Source organism: Pinus tabuliformis, chromosome Q (genome assembly GCF_031772625.1).
Source record: "Pinus tabuliformis cultivar Carrire ecotype Pingquan chromosome Q, CPIR1, whole genome shotgun sequence".
In the NCBI taxonomy this organism is placed as follows: domain Eukaryota; kingdom Viridiplantae; phylum Streptophyta; class Pinopsida; order Pinales; family Pinaceae; genus Pinus; species Pinus tabuliformis.
The window spans coordinates 1,266,363,293-1,266,388,471 of NC_142296.1; the positions used below are offsets into that span (position 1 = coordinate 1,266,363,293).

The 25,179-nt window shown below is 36.6% G+C and overlaps 1 protein-coding gene and 1 pseudogene across 1 annotated transcript; one reads left to right on the forward strand and one right to left on the reverse strand.

The window, feature by feature from the left end:
* Positions 1 to 2,739: 2,739 nt before the first annotated feature.
* Positions 2,740 to 7,020, forward strand: LOC149224450 (uncharacterized). The gene is made up of 2 exons (XM_089388184.1): positions 2,740 to 3,606; positions 3,880 to 7,020. Exons 1-2 carry the CDS (start codon positions 2,740 to 2,742, stop codon positions 7,018 to 7,020), a joined length of 4,008 nt encoding a protein of 1,335 aa, XP_089244310.1.
* Positions 7,021 to 18,961: 11,941 nt separating this feature from the next.
* Positions 18,962 to 23,555, reverse strand: LOC149224451 (respiratory burst oxidase homolog protein F-like; annotated as a pseudogene).
* Between the last annotated feature and the right edge of the window lie 1,624 nt (positions 23,556 to 25,179).

The following is a 25,179-nucleotide window of genomic DNA, read 5'->3' on the forward strand; positions in this document are numbered from 1 at the left end:
TGAAATATCTGAGAACCCTATTTCAAATCCAGGCAGCGATCCACATAAAAGGGGTGAAATTCCTTCAAGATTGTGATTGTGACCAGTGAAGGGTGATTGTTAAGATCAGTGCCTCTTACGGAGTAAAAAGGAAAAAAAAACAATAGTTGTGATAAACAATTTGCCCAAAGTTATTGGGTTTAGGAAGAGATTTTGTAATTTACTGTTTTGTTAAATATTTTGGCCAAGTCAAATAATATAAAATTAAAACAAAATAAAATAAACTATTAAAAGAAAATTAAGATAAATGATAATTTATTGTTTTTTTCATGGTTTTCTTAACCCATGTTTTTTATCAAGGTATTCTTCTCTAATGTAGCCGATTTATAGACATAAAATTTCATATAATTTAACTGGGTGTGTAAGATGAAACATGAACTTTACTTCAATGTGTTCTCATTAGTCTAGTATGGTATTTGATAGATATTTGTTTGATTTTTTTTTTGAAAACTAGTTATTTTTAGAGTTAAAAATTGGAATAATGACGAATATATGTTCCGAAATCATCTCTAGTAACATTTTCATTTTCTTGAACTGAATTTATTTTTTATAACTCTTTTCAATGTCTAAATTTATTTGTAATATGAGATTTAGTTCCAATAAAATTTAAATTTCAAATTTAAATTTTATGAAATTAAAATTGCAAAGAGAAGTTAAAATAAATTAAATTCTTTTATATTTTTTCAAAATAACTTTTATTTAAATTTATAAATATATATATTTTTCTTGTAACTTAGGTGGACTACATCTTCATCATGTCCAATAGCACGGAATTAAACTTGTGACTTCACATCAAAGAGGAGTGCCTTGACATAGTGCCAGATCACCATCTATCCAAGACCATATGGAAAAATTTATAAATATATTTAATTTAAAATATTTTGGTTAAAATAATAATAATATTTATAAGAAGGAGGGAAGTCGAAATTGAATAGGAGTGAGCGACTGAGCTAGGGTTCGAAGGACGAAACCCTCGACGGCGCATTCTGCACGGCGGATCGGGCTCAGGCTCTGATCAAAATTCGTTGCAGCGTGACAGAGCTGCAGGGGAACAGCGAACGACAATGGTTCAACCCCAGGGGGGGGCGTCAAAGCCCTCCCCCTCACGGCACAGCACGGGACCTGAAGTCATATTTGGATCAGTGGATCCGGCTATACTTAGCAAAGGGAAGAAGCAACAGGAAAACGACAATGATCAGCCAGAAGCACAAGAGACTCAGGCGAATGAACCGCAGGTCACCTCCTCTACCTGCCAACCGGTAGCCAAGGTTAGGCCGCGAATAGAACTGCCTGGAGATAAGATTGATCGCAGGATTGAGTTCATGACAGATCATGCGATCATTGGTAAATTTATAGGGTTTTGGCCAACCGAACGAGCCCTAAATGGATGGATTGCAGCAAAGTGGAAGCCTAAGGGAGACGTCACTCTCCAGCTGGGGCCGAAGGGCTTCTTCACCGCCATCTTTTTTTGCCTAGAAGATAAATACAGGATCCTAGGAGGGGGTCCGTATTTCTTCAACTCGGCAGGCCTCTATATCACAAACTGGAAGCCCAGATTTAACCCTGACAAGGAAGATCTCACTTGGGCACCGGTCTGGATCAGATTATACTCTCTCCCCGATGAATACTGGGAAGAAGACAGTCTAAAGCGCATAGGTGATGGGGTGGGACAATATATCAGGGCATCTGAGGAAACAAAAACCCGTAAGTATATTTCCTACGCAAGGATTTGTGTTTTTATTCGACTAAATGAAGCTCTTCCTGATTCAATAACCCTCTCCCATCGCGACGAGGAGTGGACCCAGCCTCTGGACTATGAACATGTGTCGTTCAGGTGCAGAAGATGCCATGCACTAGGGCATCTGTTTCGGGACTGTCCACTCAATGCAAAAGCTAGCCCTCCTGAATCTTCTGATTCCCCATCTCAGGATGGCTTCACCAAGGTCTCAAACAGAAAGCGCGCGCATAAAAAGCCTCCGAATGCTTCCAAACCTCAGCCTTCCAATACCCATAACCCTGCTTCCAAGAACAGCTTTGAGTCTCTTAGCGATTTCCCAGAAGATCAACCCTTGGACAATAATAACATCCCTGCTCGCCCTTCCTCTTCCACCCACCCCCCCCATCCAGCCCCCCTCCCAAATCAAAAACCCCCATTCTAATCCCGACCATCCTAAGCAGGCACCAGAAAGATCCAGAGGAGATCCCCAAGGAAATGGAGGTGGATGAGACGTCGACTCCCCTGAAGAACTCAGAGATCGCTCAAGAAGACACCAGTCAAGCTCAAATAATGGAGGAAGAACCTGAAAGCATAGATCTCCACGGTCTGGACATCATTGAACTGGAGCTAGCTTGTAGGAAAGAGGCGTATGATTCCATCTCTGAGACAGATTTAGAAAAGCTGGAAGTGGTCATATCCAGAGCCTTCCACCAACATCAACTAGGCATTCAACCTGGCAGCACTTGGGACGGCAGCCTGCGTCCAAAGGATTCCAAAAAAAGAGGGAGAAAGACAGATCTTCAACGAACAATGGAGATAGGCAAACTCCTAGTGGACTCAGGTAGATACGCGAAGCTCACGAAGTACTTCAGCCCTACCCAAACCAGTTATCCATGAAGCTTATCTCCTGGAATCTAAGAGGGCTCAACAGCCCCGCAAAATATAGGATGCTAAAAAACATGATCAAGTTGGAAAAACCGCAAATGTGTTTCTTCCAAGAAACCAAATGCAATAGTCTTACGCTGGGTCGAATACTTTCAAAGGCCTGGCCAGGTTGCCGTTCAGTGGCCGTGGATGCCACGGGAGCCTCGGGAGGGCTTGCCATCGCCTGGAACACCCAGGCAATATCGCTCACTGATTTCCACGCCTCCCATCACCTCATTCAAGCTGCCTTTCACATTCTGGGCACCAATGTTCATGGGAACTTATCCAACGTCTACTTTCCGCAGGACGGTGGCAGTAAAAAAGCGCTCCTCGACACCATTGAAGCGCTTAGCACTAACAGGCAGCATCCGCTTTGGATAGTCGCAGGGGATTTCAATATGATAACCAAAATCGAGGACAAAATCGGAGGAAGATCCAGACTGGAACCTGAAGTAGAACACTTCAAGGACTTCATCCAAAACGCCTCACTCATAGACATGCCATTCTGCAATGGAACCTTCACATGGAGCAATCACAGAGGGGGCAAGCATCAGATCGCCTCCAAACTCGATCGCTTTCTGATCTCGGATAATGCGGTACATCTAGGTGGCGATTTCACTGCGGAGATTTTGGCCCACTCTGGTTCGGATCACTGGCCGATAGCTCTGCATTGGCAGCGACCAGGGGACAGAACCAAAAAACCATTTCGATTTGAGGGTTTTTGGTTAACGCATCCAGCATTCAAGGACTTCGTCAGAACCATATGGGCTTCCTTTGTCCCACCAGAAGGCACAAAGATGTACCAACTACAACAGAAACTGCGATTCCTAAAAAGCCACCTCAAACGCTGGAATCGGGAGACCTTTGGGAATATTTTTGAAGCACAACAGGAGCTTAATCAGGAGCTCAGGGATCTCCACCAGACAGTAATTAACACAGGGCATACGGAGGCAACCTTGGACAAAGAAAAGCACATATACAATCAGCTCGAAGAAAGAAGGAAGCAGGAAGAAATTTACTGGAGGCAAAAATCAAGGATCAGGTGGCTAAAAGAAGGGGAACGCAACACTAAGTTCTTTCACAATACTACAGTGCAAAGAAGAATGCACAATAAAATTCCTTTCATCCAAAACCAAGAGGGGACCAAAGAAGAAGAGCATGAGAAGATAGAGGAAATCCTCCTCAATCACTTCCAGCAGGTACACCAAGAGCAGACGGTGGATCGGAAGCGGGCGATTGAGAAAATTACCAGCAACATTCCTAGGCTGGTTACAGAGGAACACAACGAGTTGCTCATGAGCCCAATTCTCATCCAAGAGGTAGACGAAGCAATGGCGCAGCTCAAAGAAGGTAAAGCCCCTGGCCCTGATGGTTTCACAACTACGTTCTTTCATGCTTTCTGGGACCTGATTAAAGTGGAGGTTTGGCAAATAGTTGAGGAATCTAGAGCCCTTCGCTGGCTGCTCCCCTCCCTTAACTCCACTTTTATTACTCTCATCCCCAAAGAGGAAAACTCCATCACCCCTGATAAATTCAGGCCCATTGCTCTCTGCAATGTCCTTTACAAAGTCATCTCCAAAGTCATAGCTAACAGACTTAAACCTCTTCTACCTATGCTCATCTCTCCGGAGCAGTCAGGATATGTTGAGGGCAGACAGATTATGGACGGTATTATCCTCACTCATGAAATTATTCATTCGCTAAAGCAATCCAACCAAGCTGGTATGTTACTTAAAATCGACCTCTCCAAGGCTTTCGACAAGCTCAGCTGGTCTTACATTCAACATATGTTGAAAGCTTTTGGATTTTGTGCTACTTGGGTAAGATGGATCATGAGCCTTATTTCCTCCTCCCATTTCTCCATCCTCGTCAACGGTTTGCCCTCCCGTCCTTTCAAACCCTCCAGGGGAATCAGACAAGGGGACCCCCTATCCCCATTCTTATTTGTGATTATGGCGGAGGGACTAGGCAGGCACATCAAGCAAGCCCTCCACTCTAATCAGCTTAGAGGAATCTCTATTCACAACACCCCGGCTTCCTCTCATCAACAATTTGTTGATGACACCATGCTCTATGGCTATCCCTCAGATCAGGAAGCCTCTTGTTTGAAATCCCTGCTCAACGATTTCTCAAAAGCCTCAGGTACCCATGTCAATAGCTCCAAATCTCAAATCTTCTTCTTCCATACCCCTCCATCTGTTAAACTCGCCGTCTCCCGTATCCTTGGTTTCCAATCCGCCTCTCTCCCATCCACGTACCTGGGTGCTCCCCTCACTGACTCGGCCATAAAGCAGCCTGCATGGCGAGCCCTCCTTGAGAAGCTCGAATCCAAGCTCAACTTATGGACCAATCGCTCCCTCAATCTTGCCAGCCGGGTTGTGCTTATCAAGTCCATCCTTCAAGCCATGCCTCTCTATCTTTTCTCCATCCTTGCTGCACCAAAGTGGGTCTTAAAAAGATTGAGAAATCTGCAACGCGACTTTCTCTGGGGAAGTTCTGCTACCAACCGCAAATGGGCACTGGTAAAATGGGACACTGTCTGTAAGCCCAAAAACAAAGGCGGCATTGGTCTTCGAGATCCTGAGTACAGCAACACCATCATGACTGCCAAAATATGGTGGCAATGGGTGACTAGTCCAGACAAGTTATGGGCCAAAATATGGACCGCCAAATACACCAACAACATGCCTCAAGCAGAGCTCATAAGATTCAAACCCACTACCAATGGGTCACTTATTTGGAACGCTGCCAAACAGCATCATCAGCTCGTTCAGAAACACAGCTTTTGGGAAATACGAAATGGTCACAGTGCTAGATTTTGGAATGATGCTTGGAACCAGATGCCTAAACTCTCAAGTGTTCTTCCTGCAATGATCATTCCAAGCAGACAGGAGCAGCAGCAGGCCACTGTGCATCAATTCTGGGCACAGGAAATGGTGAATGGATTTAGAAAATGGCAACCGAGCAATCAAATAACCAATATCACTAGCATCCAGGAGGTAGCAGCACTGGAAAACGAGTTAAAGAAGAGAAGCATCAGGTATGAGAACAACGAGGACATACTTAGATGGGGCTACCTACCTAAAGGCTCATACTCCACCTCCGAAGCCTATAATCTGTTAGGCGACTTCCCCACCAGGCCGGATCCTCTATGGGAAAGAATATGGAGCTTCAAAGCCTGGCCCAAAATATCTCATTTCCTCTGGATGGTTGGGCACAAGAAGATTCTCACCTGGGATAAGCTAAGGAAACGCAATTTCCAAGGACCTTCAATATGCCACAACTGCTTTCAAAACGAGGAAACCTTGCAGCATCTTCTGGATACTTGCTCAATCGCCAATCAGTTATGGGAGAAGGTAGGATTCAGATGTCAAAGGCGATGCAGAGAAGCTGGCGGCATCATAGACACCATCCGTCAATGGCCGAAAAGACCTTATAACTGTGAGATTCTCAATCACTTGTGGAATATTATCCCAGGCACTCTACTATGGAACATCTGGAAGGAAAGGAATAGGCGCATATTCAAAAATCAAAGTTCGACTATTGAGGATATTTGGAACAGAATGCACGGCAACCTCCAAGAAACCATGCTTCTGAGAGCTTGGACTAAAGAGGATCTCCCCACTGCAGACAACGAGAAAAACATCCTAGACAACTGGAAGCTGCAGCTGCTACAAGAGCCCACCATGCATCAGACAGCGAACCGCAAAGGCAAGGAGGTCAGTGGATGGGCCGCCCCACCCATCAACTCATACAAGCTCAATTTTGATGGAGCCTCTAAAGGCAACCCTGGGCCAGCAGGATTTGGTGGCATTATAAGGAATCACAAAGGCTCCCTCCAGCAGATCTACTTCGGCAATATAGGATGGGATACCAACAATTCAGCGGAGTTGGAAGGGCTGTGGCAAGGGATCCTTGTAGCAAGACGCCTCAATCTTCAACCGCTGATTGTGGAAGGCGATTCTCAAATCCTCATAAACATGGCAACACGCATTCAGAATGGCTCTCAAGCCAGGAAGGTAGCTGACAGCTGGAGACTAGAAGCCAGGCTAAGCAACATTGCTTGCGAACTGCGCAATCACAGTGCCCTTTCCTTCCATCACACTAAAAGAGAGGGTAATAAGATTGCTGATCTCCTGGCAAATATTGGGGTAGATTGTGACCAGCCCTTCCTAGAAGGCAGCCTGGACATCATCCCAAGCAATCAACAGAAACAGGATTGTGAGAGTCTCCTCCACAGAGACGCTGAATCCCCGGATGCGGGTGATGGTACGTCAAGGGGGGGCGAGCCACATGCCCAGCATGTGCCGCCCCGTGTTAACCTCACGACTCCATGGTAGAACGCCGTCATTGTTTAATGGCTCAGCATCGAGGCGATGGGCATTCAATGTTAGACAGGGGATTTCGATGGTGGCGCAGAAGGCAGTTAATGCGCGCCTGCAACGAAGGAATGGAGCACAATATCAATGGACCGGTGCGACGACGCAGGTTCATTGGCATGTCGAGGTTCGGAGGGTGCGAGAGCAGAGAAATTTCGGGTCGGTGGATGTCTCACCACCTCAAAGCACAGTTGAGGCCTTTTGCTGCTGCAATACAAGCTGCTGCTGTAGGAAGGGGGGGCAATTCGAGAGATTTCAGGAACAACTGGAAGCGAGAAGTGTTAACTCTCTCGCAGGAGGAAGTCGCTCAGAATTTGTCTTACCAGTGTGTGGATTGGAGCGAAATCTGCACTGTGCCTATTTTCACCTATTCTCTCAGGTATTCGAGGGTGGCAGCGAGGAAGCCATGGCTAAAATACGGGAGCGGCAGCCTAGCAGACGGGGACCATGGAGAGGATCTTCCTCTAGACCCCCTGCAGCAGATGAACACCACCATTGTTGTTGCTGCTACTGTCATAGGAGGGCAAGGGCCACACAACTCCCAGCCGGGCAATTCTTGGAGGTCGGTAGCTCTAGCGAGGGAGAGCCAGTGCTTCCGGCATTCGGCTCCGTGGTGTTCACTCTGGGCAGCTCAGCAGACAATGCAGGAGTCAACGCCCACATTTCAGTTCTTTTCACCAAAATCCCTGAAGGAAATGAAGCTGAAAATCCTCTGGGCACGTTGGAGAAGCCTCCAGGAGGCTCTGGTGAGGATAGCCATGCTGTGCTGCCCCCGATTGAGGCAGGCACCTCGGGGAAGGAGATTATGCAAGCCCCCTCAAATCCAATGGGGCCGGAACCTCAGGGCATTGCTAAGGATAAATGGAAGGCGATGTGGGAAGGAATCCCTGAGGGGCAGGGGTGGTGCTACATTGTGGAAGACAAAAGTCTTTGCGAGGACCAAGCCTCTGAAGCACGACTCAACACACGCCCTCCTCTCTCAGCCCGAATCCAGGATTAAAGCTTCTGCGGGTATTTCGGTTCCGTATATCACTATGTCTGTTTGCTGGCAGTTTATACTTATGTCTGTCTTGTTTATGTTTGTCTGGTTTATTGTCAATTTTCAACACTGTTTGGTTCTTGCCGGTCCATGGCACACAGTCAGTTTCAGTTGAAAGCCCCTGCGTGGGCAGTCATGTGTCTGTTTAGCGCAATGTGGCCCCCTAGCACAATGTTACTCATGTCTTTTGGGCCTCCAGCAGCGATTAGATTTTGGAGGGACTCTGTTAGTCTTGTAGGTGATTTTGGAAGTTCTGTAGGTGCTGCCCCTGCGTGGGAGCTTTTTGTTTCAAAGCTAAGCTATCCAAGGTGCAACTGCTGGCCCTGGAAAGCCTGTCTCACTGATTGTAAAGTTTACATGTAAATATAATATAATAGTCTAGATAGTCTTTTACCGATAAAAAAAAATAATAATATTTATAAGTAAATTTATATAAAATTATGCAAATAAAAATAATAAGTAAATTTTTCCTATTGTTTAAATTTATTTGTAACATTGGATTTAGTTCCAATTAAATTTTGATTTTATAAAATTTTGAAATTTAAACTTTATGAAATTCAAACTCAAATACGAAAAGCTATTTTTTTTCAATTTAATTTTATTTAAATTTATAAATATATTTTCATTTAAAATAATTTGATTAAAATTAATAAATTAATATATAAATTTATATTAATAAATATTTTCATTTTAAAAATAAAAGCAACCTAGATCTAGATCTATAAAGCGCCAAGAGGAATCAAATCTTTTTACAGAGATTAGTTATAATACCAATAAAATCGAATAATGATTTGTACAAGACATGTTGATTATATCTTAGACTTAGACTTGTCTTCATTCATATGAATTTATATCATCAAATTGTAAGTTAGGCCATGAATTAAACCAATTCTGCATCTTTTGATGTTTTTATAAATGGGGCAGCATACCCTATATTAAAAAATAGAAGAGACGTTAGAAAAAGGTTCTTCCTATTGCGTGTTATTTTTCTTCTAGTTGTCAAAAGAATGAATAGGATGCTAAAGGATAAGATGCTAAAGGAGGTTGTACAAAATGGTAGTTTCATAGGGGTGCACATTGGCACTTCAAGCAATATCTTGTTTTCCATTTTGTAGATGAATGGATGATCTAAAAAGGTGATTGAAAAAATTATATATATCAATGTAGTATTTTATAAAGTGATAGGTATGAAAATAGATCTTCAAAATCAACAATCTTCATGTGGAGTTTTTTTAGCAGGAGAAAACCCTTCTTTGACAAATGTTCCCTTATTAATAAGTAGACATATAGAAAGGCATAAAATACTTATATTTTTACTTAAAACCAAATATATATTAAAATAAGACTAGAAATAGTTGAGGGCCAAAGTGGAAAGAAATACTAATTCGTGGTGCAATATATGGATATCCCATGGAGGGAGGCCAATTCTAATTAAAGTGGTACTCAAATAAAATATAATATATTATATGTCCCTAGCATAGGAACAAAAATGAAAAATGAAAAATATTAGAAGGTTATGATACATGTTCCTTTTGTATAGGAAACAGGAGACAAATGGGTTTGTCCTTGCATTATAGGAGAAGCTAGCTCTTCGAAAGGTAAAGGTTGGTTAGGGATTAAACAACCTTTTTTTCTTCTCAAAATCCCCAGAACAAAAAACATCTGGAGGTTGACTCAAGGATTTCGGCTATTAGATAGGTCGTAAAATAAAGTTATATTTTTGTTGATAGTGTAGAGGATGGATCAAAAATATAGTTAAGAAGTTACACTATTCCTCAAATATGTTAGAATTAGTACTTTCACATTTTCAATCGTAGGAAATTGGTTGACATAGCAAGTGGGAAAAAGGTGATACAATGTCAAATTGATTTGGATTGATAGGTTGGAAGGAAAGGTGAGTAGTTGGAATCACACCACATGATACATGAGATATGAAACAAAGGATATTATATGTTACAACAGGTTGCAAATTGGGTTAGGAAAAACATATGGTACCAAGCTTGGTTGTTTTGGAGGTACTTAGGAATTGAGGAGAAAATGGAGAATGGCATATATACATAGATATTTTGAAATATAATAATGTTAAAATTAGAGAGGATGAAGACAAATTGTTATAAACCCATTAGGTACATGTACCAAAATTAGGTTATAAGGCCCTTTCTAGGAAGGGGGGAGAGGATATGCATGCTTAGTGGTGGAAACTTATGGAAAATTAAGAGCCCTACTAAATGAAAGGACTTTATATGGTTCATTTTGGACAATATGACTTCTACCTAGGATACTATGTAAAAAATATCTTGTCGGGCTTGGATGATGCAACTTATGCCATCAAGAATAAGAGACAAATGCTTATCTATTCATGACCCACCCTTTTACATTAGAAGCTTGAAAGTAAGTGGAAAGGATGATAGAGCACCAAAATTTATGGGTAGGTGAAAGTATTGAAGTGGGAATTAGTGTGATAAAAGGACTTCAAACGAATTAGAGCTCCCCCCTTAAACATTATAGTGGAAGTTTGGGTCAAAAATATAAAATTGGTTTAAGGTAGAGTTTTTATCTTTCAAATTTTTTATCTAGGCATTAAATATCCTTAATGCATTAGCATAAACTTACTTTGCATAGATTGATGGAATTGGAAACTTACAAGTCCACTCCTTAGGCTTTCTTTGATGAAGATTCATAAGAAACTCTACAAGAGGAATACTATACATAGCTCCAACACAACATTTCATTTAAAGTGGGAATTAACCATAAAAACCAACAACTTCTATGAACTAATGACTCTCAATTTTTTCAAGAGATTGGATCACGAGGTCGGGGTCTCAAAAATTCAAATCTTTGGAGATTCTCTACTAGTTATTTAATGGATTAATAAGGAAATTGTTGTGAGAAACTTCATATTGCAACCTCTTTGCAATGACAATTAATCCATTATGCAAATGTTCTCACACATCTCATTTTCACATATCTAGAAGGAAAAAAACAATATTGTTGTTGAACTCTCTAGGGATGGAATAAAACTAGAATGTGGAACTTGGATGGTCTCCAAATAACTAGAGGGGAGTATCTAAGAATATGCTCATGATTTTTGCATCTTAAGATGTCTTTCATTAATGTTTAACTCATTTTCCATGTATAAATATGAAATGACATCGGTTTCAATCAGAGAATATACCTTTGTTAAAGGTATTTTAAAATGTAAACATAAACTTTAGATTGAGATTAATATGAGTTTTCACAATTAAAATGATGAATCAATTTAAGGTTTGTTAACAATCTACATAATAAATAATATTAATAATAAGCCATAAACCAAATTGGTGTATGGGACTTCCTTGTTTGTGGGATTAGGCACCCACCTACGTGCAAGAATTTTACTAGATTTGACTATTGACAAACGCATACATAATCTATCCCACTCTAGATTTAAACCTATAACTTCTTACTAGGAAATGCATATTTTGAACCATTAAGCCTACTCAAACTATATTGCTATTCAAAAAATCACATTAAAATGAAATTTATAACCCTCATCTATAATCATTGTATGGAAACATTTGAACGATGGTACCAAAAATATAAAATCCTTCAGAGCATTTCCACCCTGGTATGTATTAATGAATTATCTTCAACTAGTCTGACTATGTTGTTTTAGATAGAGTTAGGCATGTTAAAAAGATGCAGTTAAAGTTCTTATCATTTAACTCCTTAAGATGTAGTTAAAGTTCTTATCATTTAACTCATTAAAAAGGAATTAATGACTTATATTTTTTTAATTTTTTTGTAGATAAAGATTATATTCATTCATAAAAAAGAGATATATCAGTAGAAAAATGCAGGTAGTCTCACCTTGACTAGGTTTGTTGACTACTTTGATCAGCATATGGCAAAGAAACATAAATAAAACTAGAGACACACTCCAAAACTTCGAAGGCCAAACGCATGAGTAGACACATAAAACAAGTAACACACCTGTAACCATGCTAGTAATCTGAAGTAATGGAAGATGGGTTGTCTGGAGATATCCCTAGAGGAGGAGGAGGATGGAAGGAACACTAGATGTGCTTTTCGAAGTGGCCCATCCATTACTCCAACTTCTCCACCTTCTCGGATAATAGATTCTGGCCTCGCCAGGCGACCACAACATACTCTTGGACATGGCACTAAAAGTAATGCATTTTTTTCAATGTAGTAATAAGCTTTGCATGCTCCTCTTTCTGCACCCGCTCCGAGGTTTCCAAGAATTCCGATACTAACTGAATCAAATCCCAGTAGTTTTCCAAACAAAATTGACTTTCTTGTCTATGTTTGCACCACGAACGACTTGGCTTACCTCATCTACCTGTGCCTTCGCGACACATCGCTCCACTCCATTATTGAGTCCGTGAGGTGCGAACCCCATGGTGTGCCACTGAGCCACCACTACCACGACCACCGCGACCACAGAAACTGCCCGATCTGAATGACCAACATTTCTACTTCCCCAGCCGGAGCCAGTGGTCACCACTAACACCTACAAGGGAGACTCTCATCCCCCCTTACCATCTCAGTTGTACAACGACTAGGAAGAAGAACGAACAATGTGAGGTATCAGATGCATTATGGCAGAACCAACACCACTGAGAAGGGATGGAGCTAACCATCAAAATACTACACCAACTACAACTTCAACTACAGAGAATTGCCCCACCCACATCAGAAGGACCATAGACAGCCAACCTAGGAGAAGAGAAGGGAACCACAATTTCCAACTAGCAATAGGGAGTTGGACCTGCAATTCGTCATCCTCAACCCTTTGTAAGACGACCATTGACCAGACCACCCGAACTCCAACACACTCATGCCACAGAAGTCGCTTAACCTTGCAAAACCCCAAGAAATAACTACTGAGGACGACGAGCCAAATTCTGCCCTGACACAGAGGAGAACCCACCCACCCATAACAGGACCTTCGAATGAGTTTTAGAACTAGAGGCCCAAATCCTCTCCTGCTTGAAAAAACCAAAGACCACACACCAACAAGGAAATTACCCAAGTTACTTGCTCGGACCCTGGGGAGGGGACGTTGGCGGCGAGATGCCACCTTTCCTAGATAAGGTACCCTCTATACTGTCTATTCTCAAGCCCAGACCTCAATATGGTCTCTCCAAAACGATACCATGCCTAGACTGTCTAGCAGAAGACCACACCACCCTCCATAAACCTTCGATGGTTGCCTCCTCCCGCTCGCTTAGAGGTTGATGGAGGTTTCACACAAACAATAAGAACGACTCCCATGCACAAGATGTCGTGAGAGGAAGGGGAGGTTGATCCTCACACCAATGGCGAGGTGGTAGTCATGAATACCCACGCGTAAATTCATCATCCCAGTTCATCACCCCCATCGGGAAATGCATTATATTAATTTTAATTTTATGAATAAACAGGTTTATTTTTTGATGAGTGAAAATTTATTTGGAAGATTTGTCCTTTCAAATTATTATTGAGCCAAGAGTACATCTATGCTCAATGTGGAGTTGACAGTTGTTCTTTTTAAAATAAAAATACAATATTCTTTAAATTAAAAAAATAATGCCAGAAATTACATATTTAGTTATTTTTACATAAAAAGATTATAAAACTAGTCCCACTCTAATTATGCTTGCTTTATTGATTATTGATATTACAACCCAATACAAAGGAGATATGGTAAAAATATTTCACTCTCACTCTCTCAGTTATAAACAAAATATTTCCATGTCCATATGAAATAAGGTAATTTTATAAACCATTTTATATCCATGTTCATTAAATTATTTTAATATCAACTTTAGAAAAAACATAAACATATATGTATATAACAATAAAATATTTCAATATGCACATGGAAGAAGTAATTGAAAGTAAAAAGAATGAAAGTATTGAATTGCCTTTCAAAACATATTAATATAAAAAAATGTTAATGTGAACAATGTAATTCTTAAATAAAATATCTCAATGCTCATGTTAACTAAATGATTTCAAATGATTTTAACGTCAAAAATTTATATATTATATATGATTTATAATAATAATAATAATAAAAATGTCTATATATTATATAAAGTAATTGAAAAATTAAATTCTTATTATTACATTTTGATCCTATTATTAAGGATTAATTTTGAATGGAGCAAATAAATTTATATATTATATATGATTTATAATAATAATAATAATAAAAATGTCTAGTAATTGAAAAATTAAATTCTTTTTTGATCCTATTATTAAGGGTTAATTTTGAATGGAGCAAATATTTGTTGGAATGTATTCCATGTATTCAAGAGATTTTTAAGGATTTTACACAATTTTTAAAAATTTTGCACTATAAAAAGGGTTTGCACTTTAAGAGACTTTCTCGACTCTTGCTAGATCTATGGGTAAAAACCACAGCTATATATATATATATATATAGTATTCATATTTAAAATCATAGGAATAAAATTTTAAATCAAAATAAATAATTTGTTTCTTTAGGTCCGATAGACCAATATTTGGTCTCAGCAGATATTAACCACCATCATCATCATCATCAAAATCAAATTATTATTTTCAAGTTTTTGATTTATAAAATTTAAATATTTTATTCATATTTAAAATCAAATTAATATTTTCAAGATTTTGATTTCTATAACATGATTTCTTAACAATTTCAGTTTTTATTTAGTATTTATTTTTAAAATATTTTAAATTTTAAGATTTCAATATCGTAAATTAATTATCAAATATAGATATTTACGTTGTGTATAAATAATATTAATTAAAATAACTAATAATAATTATATAATAAATTTTCAAGTACGTTGTGTATAAATAATATTAATTAAAATAACTAATAATAATTATATAATAAATTTTCAATTACTTGTTTATATATAATCAGTTATAAGTTAAATTTTTATAATTAATATTAATTTTATTTATATTTATTTATTATTACAATGGTTATAACATCAATCTATACCATTTTTAAAATTTACTTTTCATTTGTTACCCCCACACATAATTAAAATAATTATATTAATTTTATAACTTTTATTTTTATATATATTTAATTATAATATTATAATCATTTACAACAATTTTTTTTAGAGATTAATAATTACAATTATTTCTATTTATTATCATGATTTTTATAATATCTGCTTAAGTTTTAGTTTATCATTTACCATCTTAAATCATATTTAAAAACATATTATAAATAGTTTACTATGAGAAGCTGTGAACTTTAAAATAGAAGGAACTAGCAATTGTCCCAAAAGGTACAAAGAGAGGCCAATAGGATTATTAAATTAGAATTGTTGAATTTCTCTAGAAGAGATGTTGGTTCAAGTCTAACGGATGAGCAATTTGAGCTGGCTAAACACCTTCTAATTGTTTTTTTATTATGGTAAAATTATATTGATAATTTATTGGTTTTGCTTTCAATAGCTTCACAGGAATTTGAAGAGCATGTATAGAATTGCTTTGTGGGATTTGATCTTAAAATCACTAATTTGTAGATATATACTCAATGAAATGTTAATTGGTTGAAACCCTGCACAAATGTTTGATATAAGCAAATAAGCCAAAAAGGTTGAAAGACTTAATTGGTTTGTGGAAAACCTCATTTTCTTGGACTGGATTATTGTGCAATTACTTTTCTTTAGATGTTTTGTTTATATCTATATTACACTAAACACATTGAATGTCTTATTTCATTTTAAAGTAAGTTAATTACCCAAAATTAAGAAATAATTACCCAAAATTAAGAAACCTCTATAGATGGTCAAGCATCTTCAAAGCTTTCTAGTGACCAAGGCAATAACCACCATGACTATCCCCTACCATTTGACAATGTTTCTCTACCCAACCAGATTGAATACTTAGGGAGGGAGAAGCAAGCCAATTACACAAATAAATTGCCTTTGGAAAGAATTATGCACATACATAGAGCAAAACCCAAATACTCTACCAAGAAGAAAGAAAGTTGTCCACACAAATTTGTTAAATGGATCCACTTTGTATGCTCGTTCAAAGTGAAAATAATGAAGAGTGGTTTATATGTAAAGGCAAAGAAACTGAAATGTATTTCAATAATGAAGAACTAAATCTCACGTTTCTTGTCTCATGTAATGAAAAATGGCTTTATGTAAAGAAATAAACATTAAAAATTAAGAAATCTTGATGAAAAATTAATAAAAATATAAATACTCATTTGTTTAAGTGGAATGCATTTGTAGACATGATTTGTATTGTTAAGACACTCCTAAGTGTTAAGTTGTTGGTTTAATTTTCCGCCTTACCATGGGAAATTGAATATTAACACAATTGAAGAATTGTTACAGATAATTTTAGATTTCCACGTCATTTTTGGTCCGGGAGAGAGAGCCTTACCATGGGAAATTGAATATTAACACAATTGAAGAATTGTTACGGATAATTTTAGATTTCCACGTCATTTTTGGTCCAGGAGAGAGAGCATTGATAATTTGTTGCACTGATCATATGTATATAATTGATCTTTCAATTTGTTTTTTACAATGTACATATTATTCAAAATAAATGTGTGTATAAATTTTCAAATCTTGGTTGTTTTTTGAGATTTACAAGCCTGAATTGATCTTTCATTTTTTTATTTTTTTTTATAGTGTACAGATTATTCAAAAGAAATATGTGTAGCTTTTCAAATTTTGATTGTTTTTAAGATTCACAAGAATTAACCAAAGCTCAAGGAAATAGAACACTAAGAGGCCTTAGATACGAATAGGCATCATTTTCTTGCTGCAAAAAGTTTGGGAAATATGATAATATGTTTAGTTAAAGATGACTTGAATTAGAGTTGTCAATACAAGCATAAGGAAATTGGTTGAATAATAGGTCAATGAAAAAATTATCTACTCCATTCAATTAGATAGGTGTGAAATGAAGCCAAACCCCGGAGTAGCAAACTTAGTAGATTTTATTATAGATTTGAAGAGGAGAAATGATGATAGATCTTGTATAGAATTGGTATGGTAGATATTTGTACAGGTTCAAGAAGAGCTACAAACAGGGAAATAGCATGAGGTACAAGGACAAAACACATGTGCACCAAATTAAGTCCTTTGGCGTTGTCAATCAAGTGATTCTACAATTGAGGAAAGAGCATTATCGCATATAATGTACATGCATTAAGTTCAACCTGGAGAAGATAAGATCATGTAGGATCTGAAGGATGTTTGGTGAAAATGCACATGAGGTGGAGTAACCAAGAGTTTGATATTTCACTTATTTTTTATGATGTGAACTTGCATTTATAGAAGGAAGTGAAAATAACACAAATGAAATATAAGAGAGTGTTTAGATCGATTGAATGAAGTGAATGCCAAGAAAGAAGCTAGAAGATATAGAAAATATTGTGAAGAAAGGAAATTTCAAAGATGGATTGTTCATTGTAAGTAATGTTTGATAAAAAGGAAGGCTAAAACCATTGACATCAACACAAAGGTACTTGAGACGTTGTATAAGAAATAATGAAGAGGAAAGAGTAGGAATGATGATGTAGAAATAATGAAGAGGAAAGAGTAGGAATGAGGATGTAGAATTAGTGTAAGGACAAACCAAGTTTTCCATATAAGACGAAGTTGGCATAGGAGAATCCATGACAAGTTTCGTTATAAGCATAGAAATCATGTTATATAAGGAGATTATACAAGGTGAGAACCAAAGTGCAAAGATAAGATAGGAAGGAATAGTGTGGGTGCCATAACATTTATATGCATAGAAGCAAATAGTTATAGCATGCAATTTTGCTTAGAGGAAAAAATGCAACAAATATTTGGATAAGGTCAATAAATTATGTGTATAAAAATTAGGTGATTTATAGATCGAGTGCATAAAAAGATAATGAGAAAATGAAAGTGTGTAGATTAATGCTAAAAAAATATTGTATACACAAATTGGCATGAAAAATATAACATAGGAGGAAGCCAAACAAACATGTACATAAAAATGAAGAATCAAAATTAAGTTGAAGATTGATGAGATGATGAAAAGATTGAAAAACTAAAAGTTAAATACTACTTGAGGTGTGCATGGAGTTGAAAGATTAAAAGTTGAATATAAATATTAATAGAGATAAAGTAAATTATAAGCTAAAATCAATCAAATTTAAAAACTAAAAATTGAAATAATATTTAATTAAAAAATATCATATAAAAGCTTTTAAATAAATCACATAAATGACTATGAACCACAATTAGTGGTTCAAAACCAATTAACCTAAAAAATGTCTATATAATTTCTCAAAAAAAAAAAAATTGTAAATCATAAATGACAGAAACTCACTTTTAAAAACATATTAATACAAATAAAGTAATAATAATAATAAAATATTAAAATGATTATCAATTTTAATATTTATTATTTCCTATTTAAATTATCTCTAATAATAATAATAATAATATAATTTAAATTATAGTTTTATATAATTTTCGAGACCTTTTGACTGCGAATACGAGGACCTAGAAACATTTCAGATCAGATGGAATCTTCCCCTGCTTATACAGTGCAAATTGTATGAGCATTATATTTTGCAATACCATTTCCATCTATCTACAATGCATATCTATTATTTCTTGTTACAGACAATGGCTAATGGTGGAAATAAGGATAGGTCTCTAATTCTGGAGTCTACTCAGTCAAACTTATATCATAGTTTGTCTTGCTATCTTGATGAAAAAGACAGGAAGGTGTGTGTTGTGTGCTTTCTTTCACGTCCAACTATCAAATGGTTGCCTATGAAATCAAATCTTACCTTTCTTTTACTAAAAATTAGAATATAATAGCCCTGTAAGTTGAAATAATGTAAACAGCTTGCATGTGTTAGAAATTTTCTTTATGGAACTCGAATTTAGTGTTCATTTTGTGGTTGTAATCTTTGGTGATGGCTCTTAGCTCCTTGGCCAAAATTAGAGGCCCGCAACAGAAAACCCTTGCATTCAACCAACGTTAATATAAGTAGGTGATTCTCAAAGGAGCCATAATTCCCTATGTTTGTCAGAAATTTTGAAAGCTTGACTTACCAATTCTGGCGTCTTTGTCTTTATTAGCAGAAGCAACTTTTGAGAAAACCTATTTCCAATTTGGACTAGCAAAATGAGTCTTGACCTGCAGACCAGCGGGTGTTTCAAAAAATGGCTTCCTATAGCCCCCAGGTAATGTAATACTACAGCGATAATGGAAAAAAAAATAAAATATATATATATATATATATATATATATATATATATATATATATATATATATATATATATATATATATGTACCCTGGTTCCTGAGAGAATGTCGACTCCAGCCTTGGCATGATTCAGAGCTTACACCATTTTAATTAAAGCCAACCTGACATCGCCTTATTCATAAACGCTCGTGAGATAGTTGTGCATTTCAATAGCAGCCTCGATTCACAAACATCCAACATTCGTTTATATTTTTCAATTCGGCAAAGTTTGGTATTCGTTTATATAACCTTGTCGTCCATCTCTGCTATTTCGTTCATGACCCCCTTGAACCAGTCGAAGGAGCCTTGCTCCCTTGTGACCCAGTAGAAATAAGTGTTCGTGAGACCCCGGTCCTTCCTTTTCCTTTTGGAAGCAGAATTTGCGATTTTCATGTGATTTAACATGTCTTTGAGAATGCTTATGAAGGGAGTAGCGCCAATTTCGAGCCCTATCAACAAAAGCACATCATATTTCTTGTAATTTTGTGTCGGAACCTCCATTGTCTTTCAAAGATATGTGATTAGAACTTACAGCCGACAAAGAAACTTCACGCTCCGCTCTCAGAAGTTCGCTTTTTCCCTCCATTTTCTTTCAAAGATCTATGATTAGAACTTACAGCCAACAAAGAAACTTCACGCTCCGCTCTTAGAAGTCCGTTTTTTCCAGCTGTAGGGGCCTCTATTGTCTGCAAAGATCTGTGATTAGAACTTACGGCCGACAAAGAAACTTCATCTTAAAGCTAAAGGAAATAAAATAGTAATCACCTGCGAGAAAACTCTTTTCATCTCCTGTGTCCAATCTCCAACTATTCTAATATGCACGCTAATGTGTTCATCATCAGGAGCAGAGGTGATCGAGAATGGATTCTTGCATGTAGAAAGTTCAGAAAAAAAAATGTAAGAATCGTGGAAGAAACACTAAAAGATCTTATCAATTGAAATTCTAATGTATGTTCTAAAATTACCATTCGAAAGGCGAGATCTTGGGGCACTGGAGAAATAAATATATTCCACTCTTGTACTCGAAGCCTGTAGGTTTTGACATATGCAAAGCCAGGACGTTTCTGCGATAAACTACCACCTGCAAAATAAATAAAGCAGATATGTTGATTGCGCTTGCAAAGGATTTCAAGATACAGATAATACAAGAAAATTGCATATCTGAAGTAGAAATTACATGACCTTGACAATATTGACAGTATAATTCCCTGCTCTGAATGCTCTCAGTGTGCGCTCGCCGCAATATAAAAGCACCTGAACAACAATATACATCCAAATCTGCACGTTCAAATCACGTCAAAAATTAAGCCCTGAATTTTCTGAGAGGATAAACATCATCAAATTCTGAAGCAAATTGTCTATGTTTCTTTTCATTTAAGCTAAATTCTCAAGCATTTTAGAACGAAATTAGATATTCATTTCTTACTTTCAATCTTTTAGGGAATAAATTTCGAGGCATTTTACTTCGAAGTTAGACATGTAGTTTAGAATTAACAGAAAACAAGTTGAAATGTCCTTATGGTTTTCTCCCTCCAATCTCGCACGAAGAAAAGGTGAATGGAATGACAATGAGAAGCAGGTAAATCATGACAAATGCATGATGTGAATACCAGGAAGCATTGAATCCGGTCAATTTATCAAATTGTCGAGAAAGTTTCACTGAACTTCTTCTAAACCAGGTGGTTGTGAGAACGAAGGCAGTTGTTCTAGTAGTGAATGGGCCCTTCCAACACTTGTCTCCCACTCCCTTCCTCTTGCATTTTTGAGTTGTCCTGTGACGCCATTTTCCAAGCCCGAGTCTGAAGACGCAGAAAGGAAAAAGAAAAACTCTGAGATAACACTTGCCAAACCGAGCCGAGCCCTACCCTCAGCTCTCCTCCTACGTTGACAATTTCACCAAAGAGACCCCGAGCAGAAGAAGAAGAATCGCAAAGAAAAGCCTAGTAGATTTTGTTTTCAAACTCTCTGCCCATAACTAAAATGCCCATCATTTCGTTCGGTCGTAACTGAAGACCATGACGAATACAGTTAAACACATGTCAATGAGGTGGAATAGTTCTGCTCATCGTTGATTTGTCTCATCGCGCCAGGCGCGCGACAACTCCCTCACCTTCCACAAATTTTCGGTCTCAATCACGTTGGAGTTGGGTTTGATTCCTTAGGTACTAATCCTGGAGATCGTCCAGAGAGGAGCATGCACGCAGCTTGGGCAAACGTTCACCGCACCACACGCAGGTTGGGCATACACGTATTAACAGCACACACAGTGGCATTAACAAATGCGAAACTGTAAGATGCAAAATACCAAAATGTCAATTTGGTTGTTGTTGAAAAAAATGCCAGGTGTCAACCTTAGAATGAAAAGGACGATGAAAGTCTCTTTCAAAGAAAGGCCTATCGGCCTAAATATAATTTTTTTGGGGATTTTTGAGATAACTTCTATTTTCTAGTAAAAAATTTTAATTTAATAAAATGTTTAATTCTTATTTTCTAGTCATTCTGTCAATTTTATAAAATATTTATTGATATATTTTTGAAAAAAAAAGGTTTAGTTTTATTTTTCAACATTCATTTATTCAGATTAAGTTTTACTTTCCCTTTTTCAGCTAAGAGAGGTAACTTTGTTGGGATTTAAGTTATTTGATTTTTTTTTCAAGAATAAAATAAGAAAGATGTTACACAAATTATTTTTATTTGAAATATATAAGGTTTATGATTTAATATGTAAATTATAGGATGTGTCTCTAAGGGTTAGCTCAATTTATTGAGTCTCATTATTAAGCATCTCTATTATTGAGAGGTTATGAGTTTATGAATTAGTAGAGTTACGTCTTTTCCCACATATAAAAAATCAAAAATTTATGTAATCACAGATATCAATTGTTGAAATTACACAACCCACTCTGGATGTGATAAGAGATTTTGAGGGCATTCAATCTTTTTTTAGGAAGACCCATTTTACAGCCCAATCTGACCGATAGATAGGAATTTCTAAGAGCATTGAATCCCTTTGATAATAAAATACCAATTTTGCAAATCCAACGATTCTTCTATAAAATTCTTATTAAAAAACTTATTTGTCTTTTAACACTTTGATTTTTGTGCAGTGAATGTCATTAAAGTAGTTTATCCTTAAAAATAGAGTGCACATCATGCGAAAACTACTTTTCCATATAGTGAGTATAGATAGAAAGATATTTTAGAATTGGTCCATTTAGATGCATGTGGACCTAATTGTCTCTCTTTCATTAATGACTTCTCAAACCTATATATATTGCGAATATTAATGAAGTATTTAGTAACTTTATAGGGGTTCAATGCGGTGCTTGGACCTATTCGTCCCTCTTTCATTAATGACTTCTCAAACCTATATATATATTTGTGAAGATTAATGAAGTATTTAGCAAGTTTACAGGGGTTCAATGCGGTGCTTACAAATTAGATTGGGAGGAATATGCACATGCAGGAGGTCAACCTACCTCCATAAAGTTTTTTTCCTTTTGCAAGGAAGCGAAGAACAAGATGGAATTGACTTAAAAGTTCCTTTGGGGGTGGTTTTGACCCTTCCTCAAAAGTTCTTTTGGTGGTGAGTTGGACCCTCCCAAAAAGTTGGCACCATTTCGAAAAGCCGATCTTTTAATGTTAGTTTTTTTCGTGGCAGAAAGAAGTTGGGTGGGAATCATTTATAGAGATTAAAAGTAATTCCTTTGAAAATATGAAAATATAGAAATGTAAGAATAGCATAGTTAATATTGTATAGAGGAAGAATAAATATATTATTGAGATTGCTGAAACCTTAATCTATGAAATAGATTTATCCACATACTTTTCAGTTTATATATTGAACGAATTCGTATTTACTAATGAGAAACTTCAGATATTACATTTTCCCGAACTGCGAATATGGTAACTGCAATCCCGAACTTTCGTGGAAAAACGCTCATAAATATCACACGCGATGTTGTTCTCCTTCGAGGAGGTCTCGGAGGAAGATAATCTTAATCCGCTGCTCATGACGAGAATGGGCGAGAGGGTACAAGAAAGGTGTCTGTATCAGCTGTGCCTGCATTTTAGGATTGAACGGTGGGCGGTCACCGGCTTCGGATGAAGTGGGCAAAGTCCAAGAAAGGGCCTACGTGGTTTCTATGCGTACATTCTGCGGTGGTACGCTTGCAGAGGCGGTGGGCGGCCACCGCCCATGGTCGTGATTATGGAATTGAATGATCGAAGCAAGGCGTTGAGATGCCTAGTTGTGGACGGTAGGGTTTTGAGATTTCCTTTCGTAAATCTCACTCTTTCTTCCTTTAAAAGATTGAGTGTGAGTTTCTCTTTGTATCGTGGATTGTTTTGTCGTCATCATTGTGAGGTTATAAATTTATATAAATATAAATTGAAGATGAGATTATAAATTTAGATAAATTCGATGAAATTAGCACATTGGATAAAAATAAATAATTTTCAATGTATCATAATTTCAAATTTATTAAGTTTCAGAGGGAAGTAAACTTTTTTGAAGTGAAATTCTCTCCACATTAATTAATGATATTAATGTCTAAGTTATCTCGAGGATGTTTCACTTGATACATGTAACAAAACAAATGTCTTTATATGTGTTTTTATTATCATTAATATCCAAGTAATTTAGAGGATCTTTCACTTCATACATGGTAACAAAAGAAATGTCTTTATATGTGTTTTTATTTTTATGTTAACATTTTTAATTATCAGTATATCAAAAAAAATTATGTTAACATTTTTAATTATTAGTATATCAAAAAAATTATTTTATAGTTAGATTTTGTTAGATTTAGTCCATTTAAATTTTAATTTTCTAAATTAATGAAATTGTAGAGATTTTAGATGAAATGGATTATACCTAATATTTTATTTAGTTTTTTCTTAGTTTAACACCACTTTTATAAATCAAGATCAATATTGAACCAAACAAAATCTAACATATTTATACATGACCAAAGTTCAGTAGAGAATGTTAATATATCTCATACACTACAAGACTAATAGAAAGTGTATGGTATCTACTAGACCGATGTAATGCATGCCAAAAATAGTTTTTTATTTAATTAATAATATTCATTATTGATTAGCCGAATATTTGAAATTCATGAATACAATTAATTTGTCACTCGTTGCTATACCTTTTTAAAGAATAAAATTATATATGGGGGGTTTAGTTTAGATAAATGCTTCAATAAATCTCTCTTTGAAGAGTACAATAAAAAAATTTCTAATCCTTTGTTTACACAACAAAAAAGGAGATGCTCTCTTACAAAAAACATAAGCCTATAATTTCCTACAATACTACATAATCGTTTCAAACTAATAACCATATACCCCATGAAAGATACCTAATAACTTAACTGCTTTAAAAATTATAATTGAAAAAACTAAGGTAGAAAATCACTAATGAACTTCACCTTGAGGTGTTAGCTTCATTTGTTGGAGCTATATTCACAGTGGCTTGATAAGATAACAATTTTTCTCCAAGGGATCCATGCTTTATGGCTAAGGAAGGAGTAGGAGTACTAGGTCCATTATAATGCTGCTTGAAAAGATATACTATTATTTGTTGCAATCAAGTGAGCTTAGATCCAAGGGTTGAGACAGGCTTTGTCTAAGTTAGCATAATACCCATATGAATCTCCACATGACAGCTTGAAATTGAGCCTTGTTCCCCTATTTTCCCTTGCAATTCTTAAATTAAATTTCCATGTATTTCTAAAGCCTCAACATACTATTCAGAGCCTTTCTAGTTTCTCTAAGTTGTATATAGTCCATTTCCCTTCGAATTCTGGGCTAGAAACTC

Bases quoted from the DNA above. Each gene is read 5' to 3' on its own strand.
- LOC149224450 (XM_089388184.1), top strand. From the start codon at position 2,740: ATGTGTTTCTTCCAAGAAACCAAATGCAATAGTCTTACGCTGGGTCGA. The intron at 3,607-3,879 runs GTAATTAACACA...CACTTCCAGCAG, and splicing joins TCAGGGATCTCCACCAGACA to GTACACCAAGAGCAGACGGT.